Here is a 19,658-nt window from a genome sequence, read left to right on the forward strand (position 1 = left end):
TGAGTATAAGCAAGACAATACACTGGTGAAAGAAATGGCCAGATCGAGTGGCAACAATAAATATAGTTGAGTGTGAATGTCAATAAGTGAACATTTGTACGGTATATTTTAGTAAAAATGGAAATACTTAAATCCAATTGATTATGAGCGCGAGTGAATCCAATAATGAAGTTGCTTTTAATACGAGTCATCTAAATTGTACAAGTATATTATATCAATTTTTGATATCTATGAACATTGATAGATATTCATTAATAAATTAAGTCCTTTTGGTGCATGTTGAAAAAGTTAATATTTAAAGACTGGAGGATATACAGTAATGGAAATAACATTGTCTTAGTATATTATTTCAGTCTATTTCAACTTCTACAATGTATTTTATACGACTCTTAATTTCTATATTCTTCAATTTCATAAAAAATCAGCTGAAAACTGTATCATGGGCAATACGTTTGCACTTAATCAAATATCAATTATCAATAATTAACCACACCCTCATACGATTCATTAATATGTTATAAACAATCTATTTCAACTTCTACAATGCATTTTATACGACTCTTAATTTCTATATTCTTCAATTTCATAAAAAATCAGCTGAAAACTGTATCATGGGCAATACGTTTGCACTTAATCAAATATCAATTATCAATAATTAACCACACCCTCATACGATTCATTAATATGTTATAAACAATCTATTTCAACATCTACAATGCATTTCATACGACTCTTAATTTCTATATTCTTCAATTTCATAAAAAATCAGCTGAAAACTGTATCATGGGCAATACGTTTGCACTTAATCAAATATCAATTATCAGTAATTAACCAAACCTTCTCACGATTCATTATCACGTTACAAACATCCATATCAATAACAATTCCATAAAATCGCTCTTCAAAAAACAACGTCTACCAACACTGCTCAACTTCCATATCGTCAAACTTAGCCCAAACCAAAACCTAACCCCGATCATTGCTTCCACCCCTAACTCAATCCATCGATAAAAAGCCGAGGCTGAAGCCCCAAGTGCTTCACGAATACGCTTCACGCTCGCTTGCCTCGCACTTCCGGTTCTACAGATCCTGGCGCAGATACCGCACGTATTTCCTCCTACCCTCCACTCGCGCTTCCATCGGCCCCCCCAGGAAGTCGCCGTTGGTGAATCCACCGTTTGGAAATCAGCATTCTCCATCGACTTTTCACGCGCTGAAAAAATTCTCCATTTTGATCGCGACGATGCAGCACGCACGCACGCGCCCGCGCCGTGTATCTGCACACAGAGACAGGCGCAACAAAGAAGCAAAGCACGGCCAATTAAATATTCATTACCGCGGCTAGGTCGCCGGCTCCGGCCAGCGGAATATCTGCTCCGCGCCGCGGACATCAAAGCGGAATGGACGAGTGCGGCTGTCCAGGACCTACCGGACTCGCTACGCGCGCGCAACCGGTCGTCATCGGTCGCGGAATTCCAAGTGACCACTTGTTATTCCGGACATCGATCCTATGAAACGAATCTTAGGCATCCGCAGCCTTCCCCTACATCGTAGCCGCCGCGGCCTCGGTAATTCCGTCGCTACGAGATGGTATTTTGATAGCAATTTCGTCGACCCGGCGACGTCTCACGCTACCAGCCGATAGACAGGAATTTTTAGCTGACCTCCTTCCCCTACCACTGGGCCACCGACGCTTTTCTTCGCTGCGATACGATGGATCCTTTGCTTCGGCATTTTCTCAGACACGCGCCAGACGTCTGCGATCTTCTGGCGAATTTACAGCAGCCACCGATATCGAGCGATTTCTGTTTGATTTTGGAGTGCGCTGTCCCGTGTCTATTTTCAGGGAATTACGAGCTGAAGACGAATTGTTTTCTCATTTTTCTCTTCCTTTTCTTTCTTCATTTTGTCTTCGTCGTTTTATACGCAACGCTCTAATGCAGTTTCGTGGATGGCGGAGTGTTACATTTAGGCGAGAGCAATGGGATTTATTTCTGGGGTTGCAGTTTGCTTGAAGAAGGTGTTTGGTTCCAAGGGAAACATTGTACGGTGCAAATTATTTCTTCCCAGGGCCGCTGTATTCTTCGTGTTTTTATATCTTTTACGTCTTTCTCAGTGGAAGTGTGCATTCCTTAACGCCAACCTTACAGGACCTTCAAATGACCGATTTCAAAATTCATTTGGAATTGCGCATTGTCGTTTCTTTTGCTCGTCTAACTTTATGTAAATTCTTCTATTATCTGGTTAATCAATTGTTCAATTTTTGCATATAAGAATTGACATAAAGTAGATGAAGAAAAGAAGCAACGACGACTCTAGAACTTCAAATTAAATTTTCAAACCTGCCATTCGACTGGACCTGGTAAAATTAGTGTTAATACTTTAATCGCTCCATGTCGCCACTGCTCTTTGAAAAACTTCACCATCTTCTGTTGAGGTTGACTGATACAGCAACGAGTGGATGAAATTGTAATAGGAAAATACATTGAAATAAGTATAGGTATAAGTACAGGTATAGTTTATGCTGATCCAGATCCTCACTCTTACAGTATTGCAATACAATAGGAAGCTGATAGGGAGCACGTTCATATATTTATAGCAAAGAACATTACCAAAAAGCTAACCTTGGTGTGTAGCTCTAGCTGAAGGCTACAAGAAACAGCAACAGAAATCTACTTATATCTCTTTTGTTTCTAGAGCTTGTAACCCAAAAACAAAATTTATATTCAAGGGCACAGTAATATGGACCTCTCGTTATTTTGAATTTTCTTCACTAAATTCTATTCTCTTCGCAACAGCGGTCTCCAGGTCATGGATATACAAAAGTTATTCTTGAAGTAATCACTTCAACATTTCCTATGGATTGGAATGTAGTTTGAGTAATTAGAATATATTTTTTACTTATCATGGTGCGTCTTCATACGTTCAACTATCAACTCGAATATTCTTCCTTCTGTCTTCCTAACTCCTATAAAGAATTTAACAATCCAAAATGTTCTTCCCTTTTCATACATTGAAACATTGCTCAGGTTGACGATTCGTGCTCGTTAAGCTTCAGCATCCTCAACTCCTCACACTTGTCTTCTTTTTCTTCAATATAATAACAGCTTCATGTAACATTTTAACACATCACCTTCCATCCTGCATATATTTTCATCCATCTCATAAATATCAATTTACATATTTTTAATTATTGGACTGGCACCTAAGTGATTGCAGATTTTCTCAATACCACTTAACGACAAAATCCGCAATCACTTAGCTGTTATTCCACGCAGCTGGACAAATTGCACAGTACAAATTACAGTACAAATTACAGTACAGTCCTAATCCACCCTCTTGTCAAACGTTACACAGCAGCGCATTAGCCTGACTCGCATAAAGACGAATACTTCAGGAAACTTTGCTCAGCAACTGGCCTGATACTGTCGACTACCCTGCATCCAACTTCTCTACCAACTTGTCGATCGCTTTCTAATTGAACGTTTCCCAATAGCGTTTCGTAATAGCAATAGACGATTATTTACGTGCATCAGCTTGAACCGCGTTGGCCTCCCACGACAGATCGATAGCAGCCATAAATCCCGCCATTAACGAGGCCAAGACGGAATTAAGGCTAATAAACGGACCCGGCATAATTGCACGTAGCCCTATGAATTATAACATCGATCCGTCTGACGCACGAACAAGCGTGTTAATAAGCGGTTGGCGAGCTTTTTGCCTCCACGTTTGCCAATGGTCTCGGCGCGCGGCCTCTGACGTAACAAGCGTGTCACGAACTTGCCCACTTGGGATACACGGCTGGTTAATCGAGAAAACGCAATGCACGTGCACGCGTGCGCTGCAGTTTTCGGACTTACCGATATCCGGACGCGAACTCGCGTCAGCAGGAAGCGGAAATTGTAAAGAAGGTTAATTAAAAGGAAATTACGTGTAGACGAGGCTTGCGTGTTCCTGTGAATGAAACATAGTTTTCATGTCTCAGTTAAATTACACGGTCGAGGAAAGTTTTCCATATCGGCGCTAATTTGCAAGAAGAGGAGGAGATTATAATGAAGATTGTAACAATTTTAGAGATTCTTTTTTTAATTAGATGCAGGCAAATATTGTGTGCTTCCGTGGATGGAATCTAGTTTCAATTTTTTATTGCAATTGTAACTGATGGTGTAACTATTTAATGAATTGTAACTATTTAAAAAATTGTTTAATTAGACAGAGGCAGGAATTGCGTATTTTCATGGATGAAATTTAGTTTAAATTTTCTAATTATAATTCCACGTGCGGTGCAACGTTCTTGATAGTTTTCCATATCAACGTGCGAGAAAAAGCAGAGATTGTAGTAAAAATATTTACAATTTAAAAAATTGTTTAATTAGACAGAGGCAGGAATTGCGTATTTTCATGGATAAAATTTAGTTGTAATTTTCTAATTATAATTCCACGTGCGGTGCAACGTTCTTGATAGTTTTCCACATCAACGTGTAAGAAAAAGCAGAGATTGTAGTAAAAATATTTACAATTTAAAAAATTGTTTAATTAGACAGAGGCAGGAATTGTGTATTTTTATGGATGAAATTTAGTTGTAATTTTCTAATTATAATTCCACGTGCGGTGCAACGTTCTTGATAGTTTTCCACATCAACGTGTAAGAAAAAGCAGAGATTGTAGTAAAAATATTTACAATTTAAAAAATTGTTTAATTAGACAGAGGCAGGAATTGCGTATTTTCATGGATGAAATTTAGTTGTAATTTTCTAATTATAATTCCACGTGCGGTGCAACGTTCTTGATAGTTTTCCATATCAACGTGCGAGAAAAAGCAGAGATTGTAGTAAAAATATTTACAATTTAAAAAATTGTTTAATTAGACACAGGCAGGAATTGCGTATTTTTATGGATGAAATTTAGTTCTAATTTTCTAATTATAATTCCACGTGCGTGCAACCTCCTCGGATGTTTTGGATTTTGTATATTATAATAAAAATTTAGAAAATTAGCTTCAGACAGAAACTGTGTGTTTTCATGAAAACTAATGAAACTTTCTAATTTTCTAATCAAACTAGAGTTGAGGCTGATCTACGTATAGTGTAAGTATAGAAAGAAACGAAGATCCTAATGAAAATGTCTAAAACAGTAAAATTGAAAGTTAAAACGTAGCTGTACTTTTCCAATAAAATTATTGTTGACAGTGTGTTGCACCATTCTCTGTATGTTTTCGATAGCGAAGCGTATTCGTAAAAAGAAACAAAGATTGTAATCAAAGTTCAGAAGAATTAGATCCAAAGAACCGTGTGTTTTGTGAATAAACATTGAGAAATTAATAACATTTAAACATATTAATAAACATTGAGAAATTGATTAATCGGATAACATAAGAACTTCCATAAAATTAGATGAATAAAGGAAATAACAGTAAATGTACAATTTTACATTAAACATTGAAACCGGCCATTTGGTAATGTTGATGTTAAAACTGAGAAAAGGCAAGTAATTATATCTAAACGATGCGCAGAAATACCATTTAATCCGATACTCTGTTCATATACCAAGAAAAGCACCTAATATATAAGATGTTATCATGTCACAAGTGTATCAAAGACAATAAAAATTCTCTCTAAAACCAAGTTAAAAAAAGCCTGTTCCTGAGACGAGCGTCTAATCGAAAAAAAAAAAGCCTATCTCGCCAAGCCATGTTTTCACCCCTATTTCGCCTCATCAGAGTCGTCAAACACCATTCTACTACTGTTGCCAGCGATTTTACTTCTGCTAATCATCGCAGTTTACGGCTGACCTACGAGAGAAGAACGTGATAATCGTACGCAAGAGAAAAGAAAGAGAAACAAAAATAAAAAGAAATACAACGCGGTGCGAGTAAACGAAATAAACAAAAACAAAAAAAAAGAAAGAAAGATAGAAAAATAAAAAGGAGGAAAGAACGCCAAGAAAACTCGTACATTCCAAGGTACCCTCCTTCTTTTTTTCTTTTTTTCTTTTTTTTTCTTTTTTCTTTTTACCAAGCTAATTTACAGCGACTGTTACGAGCATCCTTTTTGCGCAATTTAATCCGAATTTGTCGGTATCAAAAGACGACGCCACGAAACGCGCCGGGACTACCCGTGTATCAACAATTACACGCCAAGACTTTCACCTTAATCGGTCGACACACGGCTCCGCTGGTACTACAATCTCGGAGACAAGGTGCGTTTGTTGGGTTGCTTGCTTGGTTGCCTGGTTGCTTGCTTGCTTACCTGCTGGGATTTTTTGTTGGGCGCGGTTTCCGGACACTCAGGGTCCGCTGGGTCGAGGCAGGGCTTGCTTTGGTAGCCGTTCGTTATCCCGGCCCTCTTCATGTAGTCCTCCAGAGTTTTGAAGGGAAACATGAACTGCAGTTTCTTCATCTCGTCCAGCATCCACAATGGATTGAGATTCGTCCAGTGCACTGGCTTGTGCATCTGCGTGCCGCTACCGTGGAAAAAATAATTCAAAGGCGAAATGAACCACTTCACTCTCTCTCTCTCTCTCTCTCTATATATATATATATATATATACATCTATTTATTTCTCTTTGTAGAACGATATATTGATAATGATTAATAGACTACGGAATCCCATGCATTTATGAGAAACATTTATATTGTTATATTATATATATTATTATACATTGTTATATATATTACCATTAGGTGGTCATGACAAAATCCGCAATCACTTAGTTGCCAACCCAATATTATTACGTAGAGTGCGAACAATTTATAGAAAGTGTGTAATATATAAATATGTATAATAACGTATCAAATATCAAGAGTATAATGGCTTATCTGATATTTCATAGGTAGACGAATTTTCAATACCAGTTTTCGTATTTTCTGTTATATCCATGGACAAGTGAGTTTGCATAGAAATCCGTGGTCTAATGGTTAGACTGAGATATTGATGAGATGAAATGAAACATTTCGAAGTCTACGTGACACTGCACATGTATAAATTTTATATAACATATATATATATAAAAAAAAGGTTATACGTTATATGTAAATATCTACATATATCTCTTCTACTATTGAGGTTAGGTTAGGTTGGCAACTAAGTGATTGCGGATTTTGTCATTACCACCGAATGACAAGATCCGCAGTCACTTAGCTACCAACCCAATATTTTGTTTCGTTTATTGTTTCCTATTCATTTATATACATTTATCTTATTTCTCATTCGTTTAATTTAATTATACTTTGTTTACTTTTTTCATTCAATTTTACTTATTTATATACTCATATATTTATACACACATTATATGTATGATACTTACGGTATATACACAGGAGAGTCCGGTCCTAAGAGCTTGCTACCTTCCCAGAAACAGTCGAGGGGTGTAATGATGGCGCATGGTATAATTCTATCGAAGATCTGCAATTAAAAATTGGTTAGAAACTGGTCCACGGTATTTATATCTAACGAGAAAAGCTCGCGCGAAATCTATTTATATCGAACTACAAACAAATCACGCGACATCTTTTCAATTTCTTTACATACAATCGCGTATGCCGATGCTTGTTCAGGAATTCGAATCATTCGTCGAACAGATCAATGACAGATACGAGAGAAATTGGAAGACTGAGAGAAGACAAAGCGAGGACTGAGCGATATATCGCGGAAATTATCGATTCGGCGAGTTCGAGAAATCGATCACATCATCACAGTGATGGCGGTTCAACACCGTAGCTACGTAGTAATCATGACAGATATTTATGTACATTCATGTCTTGAAATATAATTTAATATAATTATATTGTATGTAATTATACAATTACACATAATTATATTATAGAATATAATTAAAAAACTGAAATCCACAGAGAAATTTGCTTGTCCCTAGGAAATATCGTAAGAGATACGACGCTTCCGATATCTCGCATACTTTTGCATATCACGCGCACTTTCGAACCCATGGAATGTCCGAGGAAGGGAAAAAAATCGGCGGTCTAACGATCAGCCATCAGCGCGGAAGAATTTTCCCTAGCAGCGTTAGACGAAAGAAATTGTCATGCTCTGATGTATTTAATGGATTATTGGATGACGAATGCTACGTTCCCGGCACCGATTTACGATTATTTCTCCTTTTCTTCGATAGTGGACACTAACGATCGCCATAAGGTTTTTCTTGGTAGGAAGGCATTATGGGAGGCCACCTGTGTGTTCTCGGAAACTCGAATAGGGCGGTCTCTCCAGCCAAGCGTTTCGTTTTTTCGGCCCCCTTGATTTACGAATAATATGAATTTGGATAGGATTCGAGGAACCTAGCGGACATTTGTTACACCATCGTCGCGGTGGTCTGGTCGAGTAACGCGACCACGAATTTAATCGAGAACGCGTTAAGCTCGTTTTTTGCCCATCGACTGTTTCATTTTTCCAACTAACGCGATTACACAGGCTTTCACTTCAACTGCACGTTCAGTCGACGAATCGTAGGTTTCAGCGGCGATTTAACACACGTTTGCTGCGTGATCGAAGGTACTTTGTGTGAGAGAAGAAATTTTTAGTTTGAACGAAAATGAAACAAGGTGAAATTTTGCTACGAATCATCTACGTTGAATTCGTGGCAGCTCTTCGACTCGTATACGTACGAACACGTACTCTATAAAACGTTTCACGGTTTATTGACACTGTAACGTGACACGGTGAAATTTGAAACTAATTTGAAAATCTATATAGAAGTTACATGATACTCGTTGCAAACATATATTCGATATATTTCTATACATACATATACAGGGCGCGAGCGAATAACACGTACAAGCGAACACGAGGTGATTCCTTTGGAAAAAATAAGAACAAAATGTGCAATAAAATGTTGTCATTTAAGGTTTAATTTTCGAGAAAATCGAGTTTGAACGTTTATCGAGTATACTAATTACCGTATGGTTAATTACCGACTGGTACGAGTAAACGATCGATAAGATGTCATCATAGAAGCGAAAGTAGGTAAAAGATGTAAAATAAATAATCTTTCCGTTTAAGGATTTATTTTCAAGAAAACAGAGTTCGAACGTGTTTAGTTAAGAATCGATCTAGCGCTTACACGCGTATGATAAATTTAAAGAAACGTTATCTAAATAGAAATTTGTCTCGTCTATCGAACATCATAGTAAGTGCTGTATTTTAAATATTGTATACACTTTTGCATGTTACACGCACTCTATCGATTTTTGGAATCTTAAATTTCCGAAAAATGCACAAACATCCGCTGTCTACTTATCACCAGTCTATCGTGTTAATTGCAGCGGATACTGTGCGTAACTGTATATGTCTGTATCCTTGATAATGACTCGTTTACGTCGTGCATTTTCGCGTTTTTTATTTCTATCCAACCATCTCTTCAAACCATTGTGATTGACTTATAAAGTGACAGAACAAAGACAATTCGAAATCCCGCCCCAAGATCTACAAAATGTCGGTTTACGCGTCAACTTCTGTTGGTTTAAAATTCCAGTATCGAACATTTTTATATCAAATATAAAAGTATCAGTAGCCCAAATAATTTGCCATTCGAATATTGCCAAAAACTATTCTTCAAATACAAAATCTATACCTAAAATCAGGAAAGCAATTTTGGCGAAGAAAAGTGCCTGCGTCACGGCAACCAGGCAGACAAAGGTATTCGTCTCGGTTGCATACGTACAGGGTACAAACCTCGATTAATTCAAACCATGAAATAAAAACTTCGCACAGTTAAATCTCCTAGAACTTTACGAATTACACGAGTGCATAGCTCTATAAATATATTTTATACACAACTGACATATATATATAGTTTCAATTAGGTTATTCGTGTAAACAGTAATCTTGTCTGCGATTGTAAATCGATGAGATCCAGTGAACAGGGATAAGAGGACGCGGTCGCGTTAAAAGTGAAACATCCTGTACATAAGCGCTGGGATAATAATATTCCTGTTTGTCTGAGATACAGGAGACCGCCGTGTGATTTAGACGGTTGTTACTTCAGGCAATTCCTGCATACCGGAACATCTATCATTCAACAGAAACTTCGAGATTGAAACATAATGAATCGCGCGGATGTTGGTCGATCCTCGGAGTTTCTTTCGAACTACAGTCAGTTACAAAAGTCTACATACACCTAGCGAATTTTCTTAAATATTTGGACACGATTTAATTGCATAAAAATCCGCAATCCCTAGAAATCTCATATTCGATCCTTCAATTTCTTTCTTCCTTTTTCATTGAAATTTCTCTCTGCGTATATCATACCACGTATTTCTTGCAATTCCTATAAATTGAATATTTGGACCCAGTTTAACTGCATGGAAATCTGCAGTTTAATAACGACGATTTCATCCAAATGGAAAGAGCAAATGGAGATGGTAAGAGAAGAGGTGCTTCCTCATATTAAGGCATTCGTGACACTCAAAAAATTTAATTTTTGGAAATGCAAGAAGAATAACCACACTCCGTGTGGTTACTTGTGTTGAAAGAGTTATCTGACTTGGCAGCCAGAAACATATGACATCCATAAAAATTTGAAGAAACTACCGATCAATCTTAATCCGTATTTCTATTGTTCTATTATCTTTCTACTGTCCATTATCTGAAAATTCCATTATCCGAACAGTTTTGTCTCCTCCTTAACTGCTACTTTGGTGCGGTTCGGTGAAACTCGCGCTGGTAACATCGCGGAAGCGGCGCGTCCGACGTCGCGGCGTCTCTCACGCTGAGGTAATTTCGTGCTTTTCCCTTTTCCCAGCCGCTCGAAACGCGTCTAACGCGTCCGCTCGTTAGCGGCGCGCAAGAAACGATGTAGCACGCGTGAGCGCGCGGAAACGAGCGTGCGACTTTGTACGTGCAAACCGGCGCGACGTTTGTTCGGCTTTTCAAGCGTCGTATTCAATTTTCGACGTTTACGACTGTACGTGAGTCGTTGGGGAACGACGCTGCGACATGGTGACTGGACTCCAGGACACGAACGAACAGATCCGCCGCGGATACGTGCTACGCCTAGCGATGGCCACGATTTTCCCTTAAGCTTCTCCTATTAAACTAAACTGTGAGAATCTTTCGATCCGTTTAACGTTACGCGTCGCCTTCGTTCGCGTCGTTGCTAGATTACAAGGAAAACGTATTTTCACGAACACCTATGAACATATATATATATATTCTATGTATATGTAGAATTATAAATGTAATATAAATTATTATATTCAAATTTATATTTGAGTTATATATTAAATTAAACTATATTAGATTATATATTATATTCTATTATATTATATAAAATGATATATTAAACCAAATATTATAATATATTAAATTATATATTCTATTCTATTCTATTCTATTCTATTCTATTATATTATATTATATTATATATTAAATTGAATATTATAATATATTAAATTATATATTCTATTTTATTCTATTCTATTCTATTTTATTCTATTCTATTCTATTCTATTCTATTCTATTCTATTCTATTATATTATATTATATATTAAATTGAATATTATAATATATTAAATTATATATTCTATTTTATTCTATTCTATTATATTATATTATATTATATATTAAATTATATTATACTATATATTTATATTTAAATTATATTTAAATATATTTATTATTTATATATCTATATAATATAACATATAATAATATATAATATATGTAAAATACAATATATAATATAAATATATAGATACAGATATACAGATATAATATATAGATATAAAATACAGATATACAATATACAGATATAAAATACAATATATAATATATTCAACTATTTCATATTTTTAGAAATGGAACCTAAGGGGATTTTGTTCTCTTTCTTTTGTTGTGCGTTTAAGCTCACAAGCTATTGCTAAGGATTGTTGATGATGACTACGAGAATCATCAGTGGGATTTTACCATAAATTTACACAGATTACCATGAGAATTTGTTTTACCATGATTTTACATAGATTCTAAATATTATTAATATGTCTCTGTTCATAGTCCATAAGCGACTGTACGCTTGCTTACTCAGGCAAAAATGATCGTTGCGATTAGACAGTGGATATTTATGCAAATTCAGATTCTTATGAACACAATTAAGGAAACAAAGCTTAAGCGGAGATTTGTTTCATCGTCTGACTCTCGCCGGTCCCTCGTGTCAATTTTGCACATTTCTCTGGTAAAAAATTGTATCGTTTGACCACTTATACAACAATTTTCCTGAAACTTGTTGACTTTTGACACGCGATGAATTGTATGCTAACGACACGAATAGCAACATGAATTATTTATCTTTTCATTTCATCGATGTTCCGCCATTGTGTGAATCTGACGCACTAAGGACACGTTCAATTGCAAAAATGAGGAACGAACGAGGGTCAAATATCATAACAGATACTATACTTCAAATATTTCGTGTTTGCACCTTCAAATTTTGAAAAAACGCATAGAAATCCGCAGTTTAGTTATTATGATGTACTTTTGACATTACGTAATTACAATAGCCTTGACTCTAATGATTTTGACCTTGAGATATATTGTAGAGGGTCTTGAGCAACATACACTTTGTCCCAGCCGTGGAACGATCGTAGGTCAAAAGTCAAGTTAGGTTAGATCTTTTGAGCCACCCATTGAATCTAACCTAATCTAACCTAACCTAACCTAATCTCATATAACTTAACCTATCCTAGCCATACCTAATCTAACCTAACCTAACATAATCTCATATAACTTAATCTAACCTAGTCATACCTAATCTAACCTAACCTAACCTAATCTGATATAACTTAACCTAACCTAGCCATACCTAATCTAACCATACCTTACCGCTATTAGGATGGCAATTCTGTGCAAATGCATATACAATTTCATTTTTAATATCTTGTATCGAAGTAAACGTAATGTAACAAGTGATATGTTCTTTTCGTCAAACACATTTTTAATCAAGTCAAACTCTTAAATTGTAATAAATGTAAAGTATCGTTTTCTTTTTGTCAAAACATTTGCTCGTCTCCCCGCCCTCCTACAACGTATCCGAAATTCAACAAAATTGCAGTCGAGACTTTCTTTCTCCGCGCGATTACCATTTCGATATTCGACATAAATGCTAACTTTATTTCATAATATAAAATCGTGGATATTTTAGTTTGCCTGGCAATAAGTAGCAGCTCACTTGAATCGTAAATTCATTGTAAGGAATCACATAAAACAGCAACTGATTTTACGATGGGTCGAAGTCATATAACTGGTACCAAATAATTCAGTTAATTATTGAACATGATTGTACTATTGTGTTTGTCATAATATAGTAATATATAATGTTGTATTATTATACTGTAATATTTATAATACTTTAAATAACTTTCCCTTGCATCTAATGCAAAGAAAAAATCCATAAAACTGCAAGTGATTTTATAATGGGCCGAAGTCATATAATTGGCACCAAATGATTCAGTTAATTATTGAACATGATTACACTAATATGTTTGCCATAATATTGTAATGTGTAATAATATAATATCCATAAGTCTCATAATATTATAATGTGTAATAATATAATATCCATGAGTCTCATAATATTGTAATGTGTAATAATATAATATTCATAAGTTTCGTAATATTGTAATATTAATTATATTGTAACATATATTATTATACCGTAACATTTGTAATATATTAAACAAAATTTCCATGCATCTAATGCAAAGAAAAAATCCAGAAAACAGCAAGTGATTGTATGATGGATGGAAATCATATAATTGTGATCAAATTTTCTCATAATATTGTAATGTGTAATAATATAATATCGTCATAATATTGCAATATTATTATATTGTAATATATAACATTGTATAATTATACCGTAACATTTGTAATATTTTAAACAAAATTTCCTTGCATCTAGTACAAAGGAAAGATCTAAATGAATAAATGTGAAAAGCATTGTCTGCTCCTCGAGCTTACTCTTCGTCTCGTAGCTATCGTAGCCATCGCTAGTTTCAGAATTTCCTAATGAGAAATCGAAAGAGTCACGGTGCACGCACGATAACGCGATAGAGTGGTTCACGCGTCGAATACCTGAACAGTTGAACAGCCAACGAACACGAACGTGACATCGCGTATCTACTTATATCTAGATAAAGTGGTAGCTCTAAATTACCTGGTCGATGTAGTGCATGTCGAAGTTGGGTATGTTCAGCGCGTAACACATGTCTTTCAGCCTCCACTCGCTGCAAACGACACAGAAAGCATGCATTCATGAATACAACAAGTTTTGCATCCCTTTAACCACCGTCTCGCCGATAACAGCGGCAAGGAATCGACTCTTGCGAACACCATCGAAACGATGGCAATCGTTGTTCTTCGCCGTCTCCTCGCCACTCACAGGGTGTCTACGAAGTCTTTGGAAAATAGGCAAATCGTGCGGTATTTACATATTCACGTTTTATTTCCAGGCAAATCAATTTCAATTTTTATATGTTCATTCGTTTTCTTTTCTTTTTTTTTCTTTCTCAGAGGATAACGTAAACCATCGTTACGAATCGTATATTATTAATTACACGACCAACGTGTTACAACCGTGCTGCACTCTTAACCAGAAACTCGTTCTATAACCATAAAATTATACTGCCAGTTTTAACACTTTACCGACCGATAGTCTATTAATTGGTTTCTGTCGCCGACGCTTACCGATCGATAGCCTATTAATCGGCTTTTTGTCGCAGACAATCTTTCTCATTATTTGAGCAGTAATTTGTTATTTAGTACTAAGGTACCTTGTTCAGTTCGTTGCTTTGTAAGCTCCCACAGTTTTATACCAATTTGAAAAACTTACCATTCGCGATGAACGAAAAGAATGATATTAGAGAGTCTAAACCGAAACAGAGCGGTCGGTAAAGTGTTAATAAATTGATGGAAAGTTAACTTCTGCTTATTCCCTGCAGGATAGTTTGGAATGGGAAGAAATTCTGAAGATGGAAACAAATGAAATTTGGAACAAGTGAAGTTATGGATAAAAAGATCGACAATATCGCAGAATATCGTGCGACGCGATAAAATTGATCTGTAACAGCTGATATGAAATAATAGAAAATTCAGGGCATATGAGTCTCAGAGATGAGAAACTTTCTTTCAAGTCGATAAGGAAGACTGCAAACAGATTCTGACTGATTAGTAGAAAGACTAAGAAGATTCTTCCAATGTGGTAAAAAGAAAGAAAAAGAAAAAGCTAATTGTAAGTAATATTGTAAAATGTACTATATATAATGTATTTAGCATGCACTAAACATAGTTTGTAGAAAAAAGACTGAAAAGATTCTTTCATATTAATAAAGAGACTAAGAAGATTCCCCTATTTCAAGAAAAATGCTAATTGTAAGTAATATATATATGTATACATTTTATATTTTACAATATTACAATACAATATTTACAATGTTGTACAATATACTATATATACTATATATTGTAAAATGTACTAGATATATATGCATTTTACATTTTACAATATCACAATACAATATTTACAATATTGTAAAATGTACTATATAAATATACATTTTACATTTTACAATATTACAATACAATATTTACGATATTGTAAAATATACTATAAAAATATACATTTTACAATATTACTATAATATCATGGTATTTATTATTAGTATTATATATAGCATATCATATATATATATGAAAAATTCCTATCTTTAAGAGTATGTCGTTGATTCGTACCTTATAATTCAGTAAAATTCGAGATCACTCGCCTTACATATTATAAGAAAATTTCATTCGATATACGAATTCAACAGTTCGTCCTATGCAGATTCAAATGAAAATTCGTGGTCCTTCTCCGCCAACTTCGTATACATTTCCACGTGTCTGGCGAAACGGTGGAGCGAACAAGAGAAAAGAGTAAGAGAAAGAAAAAGAGAAGAAAATAAAAAATGAACTTACGTGTCGAACAGGTGTACGGTGACCTGCGTGGCCGCCTTCAGGATTTCTAAGTGTTCCTTGAGTGCGGCAGGGTGCAAGATATTCGCCCCGGGATGCCTTGGTGTTTGAATCACCAGCTGATGCGTCGAGGCGGCTGCTTCGCCCAGTGCTTCCGAGGTGTAGGTCAACTCTTTTTGCAACCTTCCGCCTTCTACCATCAAAAAATACCATACGCGTCACGTGAATCTCAATCAGAGAAAATTGTCTAACGAGACACATGTGCAAGAAGAAGCTTTTGAAACCCGGGTTAATTGATAAAATTTTATTTATCGAATCTTCAAACGATCCTTACGATATTTTAACTGCGCGATTTATTTACCACTTAGGTAGATACTTTATTTTTATGTTTTTTCTTATCTTATATTTATTATTAATTTATATTTGTATTATTATTATACCTATGTTTATTTCTTATATTTCTACCATCTGTATGTTCTTATGTTATTTTTCATTTTAAATGTATGCTAAGATTTTTTATAAAACACAGTGATTAATATATAACACATAATATACCAAATACACATACATATACAAATACATAATACACAAAATATACAAAGTAATGTTCATGTACGTAGCTGCTAATTAATAAATGAAACGAATCTCTGTTTGCTTCTCTTTCGTCATTGTGCTATCCATTGTTATTGGGTTGACAACTAAGTGATTGCGGATTTTGTCAATACCACCTAATGACAAGATCCGCAATCTCTTAGTTGTCAACCCAATATTTCTGTTTGACCATCCAAGGGTAAAAAAGAACAAGGAGTCAAGTGCCCCAGACTAAACAGCCAAGTATCGTACGTTTGAAAATTTCTTATTCTTACCAACGCATTTCTACGTTATTCCACATACTGCAAAAAAAAAAAGAAAAAAGGAGAGAAAAAATGAAGACCAAAGGAAAAGAAAAGAAAAGAAAATATACAGCCTATTCCGGCGTTTCCTCGGGTGTATTTAGTTGGTACGATAGTTTCTGGTAATTTCTGGTAATTCGTCAAAGAATGCCGCGTCTAAAATACAGGTTTGGAACGCAGTTGTCTTTCTTCAAAGGGCGAACTCACTACCTGGACCCTTTTCAGTTGGCTGGAACCGCGGCTGACCAGAGTCACGAGGCAGACCATCAGGGGGATTGGCCGGTTGCTTTATTCGCGACTCGTGCCACTTTAAGCTTTCGACGGCCTGGTAATGTTTATGCTCGAGACGATTCCTCGAAGAGAAACATCGAGAGCTGGCCCGGTGTCGTAACACACGTTTCTATAGCTTTACGGATATATACCTACCGGGAAAAATTTCTGGCAGGATACCAATGAAAGCGTTCGCCGAAGAAGACATGGAAATAGCTCTGTTATGGGTCGCAACCGTCGCCCTCGCTGTCACGTACACGACAACCCCATCGATCTTGTCGGAACGAGTCATTACACGTTCACCGTCCGTATCGTTTAAACGTATTAATCGTAACACGGAACGTTTCATGCTAATTATTCTGTGGTTTGCAATTGGACAGATTGTTTGCTTGTAAATTGCACATATTTAAAACGTAATTTATACTATTTTATTATTAGACGATATTTATAGATATTTGTAGCTTCTCACTGGTTAAGGTGTAGAAACTGCTTTGCAATTATACCGCATCGTTTATCCATTTAAAATTGTTAATTGTATTTTATATATTATAGAGATAGAAATAGAATAGTTATAGAAATAGAATAGAAATAGTTTGTTAGGTTAGGTTAGGTTTGTTAGGTTTAGTTATATCAGTTTTGTATATATACACACAAAACTATATATATAAATAATAATAACAAACTATATATATACATATATATATAGTTTTATTGTATATATATCTATAGCATACAGAAATGTCAAGAAAAAAGATTTTATAAATCTGCAAACAATAGTGCCAGTTAATATAATAAAATTATATATATAAAGCAAGTAGAACTAAGTGTAACAAACTTCATTTGTAATATTCGTGTTAAATTTTATATGTATATTCCTAAATAATTGTACATTATGTTATTAATTATTATATTATTATTGATTGTATATTATTAATTACAAATGTCAATAATGAAACTTTCTTTCAAGAAATGAATTAGTACTTCAGGCTGCAAATTGGAGAAAAGATTGAAACAAAAGCTGCAATTCAAAATGAAATCTTTCAAATGAAATCTTACTATTGACGTTATATTAAATGGCGTTATAATTAACAAATTTTTCTTCTCTAACTTTTCTCTATATTGTACATGTATATAGATTAATTGCAACGTTAATTAAATCCAATAGCATTATGTTGTACATCTGTTACACCGACAAGGCTATAATATATGCATTAGATTTTTAATAAGTTCCTAAAATAACAAATAAATAAACTATAAGATTCATTAAACGAAACGACACTGTATGGTTATTTACTATCCACCTGCTGAGTCTCATGTTTCTTATACAATCATTTTAGTTGATTTCTCCGGCAGAGGCGAACAAATTGCTCATTAACGAAAAGCAAATCGGTTTCATTAAAACCGGTTCCATAAAACAAAACACGCCCCCTCTAAATCCATTACGAAATCAGTTTCCTCAACTCCTTTATGTTCGTGTTTCCTTCGAATGAGCAAAGATTTTCATATAGATAATTATTGCTAATAGAAACATATTTTCTCTCCTCCCAAAGAAGCCACAATATTTCAACATTGAAGATTGAGAAAAGTCAAACAAATAAGGAAGCGCTTATTTGTAAATTCAATTGATTATACCATGAAAGATTTTATTTCCATCTTTGCTTCTTTTATCATATAATGTGCAAAAATGTTTAACTGAGAAATAAATACATATATGATAATATGTATGTAAAGTGAATACATATGAATATATGGAAAAATGATGGTACATGTGAATGACAATAAATGATGAAAAATAATGATGTATATAAATCAGAATAGGTAAAATGAATACATATGAATGGATGTAAAAATAATAATATATATAAATACACAAATAATATATAATAATATGTATTCATTTTACATATTATTGTGTATTCATTTTACATGTTATTATGTATTCATTTAATGATGATTGCATATTTATAGATTTATATGAATATATGTATAAATGCATAAATAATATATAATAACATGTATTCTTTTACATATTATTATGCATTCATTTTATGATAAATACATATTTATATTTTGATATGAATACATATGAATATATGTAAATATGATAATATACGTAAATGTATAAATAATATAAACATGTATGCATTTTACATGTTATTTACGTTTGCACTTATTTTTGGTATTTATATTTAAAATAATATGTATTCATTTACTTACATAAAACATAACGAATAATACAACTACATACAAGTAGTTAAAAAGAACAAATCTCAAAGTTAATTTTGTTCGCAACGAAAGCATTATCGTATTATACCATATTATATTACTAAACACGCCGTACAAAATTACAAGAAACGAAACACGACCCGCATCGGATATTTCGTTCCAAACAATTCCAACAGCGAACGCAAGCAACATCGAGCATCGAAAATCCTACATTCCTTTAAACTATCAATGAACGATTTCCAAAATAAAAAATAAAAAGACCGTCAAATCCATACATTCCAAGGCTCCTAATATACCGGATGACCCAAGACT

At 34.6% G+C, this 19,658-nt stretch overlaps 1 protein-coding gene across 3 annotated transcripts in view; it reads right to left on the reverse strand.

Moving 5' to 3' along the window:
* The window catches only part of LOC117212842 (protein patched), a 34,561-nt gene extending 18,389 nt beyond the window's left edge, over nt 1-16,172 (reverse strand). For 2 of the 3 annotated variants that reach the window (XM_033457900.1, XM_033457899.1), the window contains exons 1-4: nt 15,961-16,172; nt 14,165-14,234; nt 7,307-7,404; nt 6,249-6,462 (exon numbers count right to left, since the gene is read on the reverse strand). In XM_033457900.1, coding sequence (XP_033313791.1) covers nt 6,249-6,462; nt 7,307-7,404; nt 14,165-14,234; nt 15,961-16,157 — 579 coding nt within the window. In that variant the 5' untranslated portion in view covers nt 16,158-16,172. Of the gene's footprint in view, nt 1-6,248; nt 6,463-7,306; nt 7,405-7,530; nt 7,680-14,164; nt 14,235-15,960 lie in introns of those variants that run through there. The other variant, XM_033457902.1, reaches the window with a different exon arrangement.
* Nucleotides 16,173-19,658: the final 3,486 nt, after the last annotated feature.

This window comes from Bombus bifarius, unplaced genomic scaffold, assembly GCF_011952205.1.
Source record: "Bombus bifarius isolate JDL3187 unplaced genomic scaffold, Bbif_JDL3187 scf7180000008401, whole genome shotgun sequence".
Lineage (NCBI taxonomy): Eukaryota > Metazoa > Arthropoda > Insecta > Hymenoptera > Apidae > Bombus > Bombus bifarius.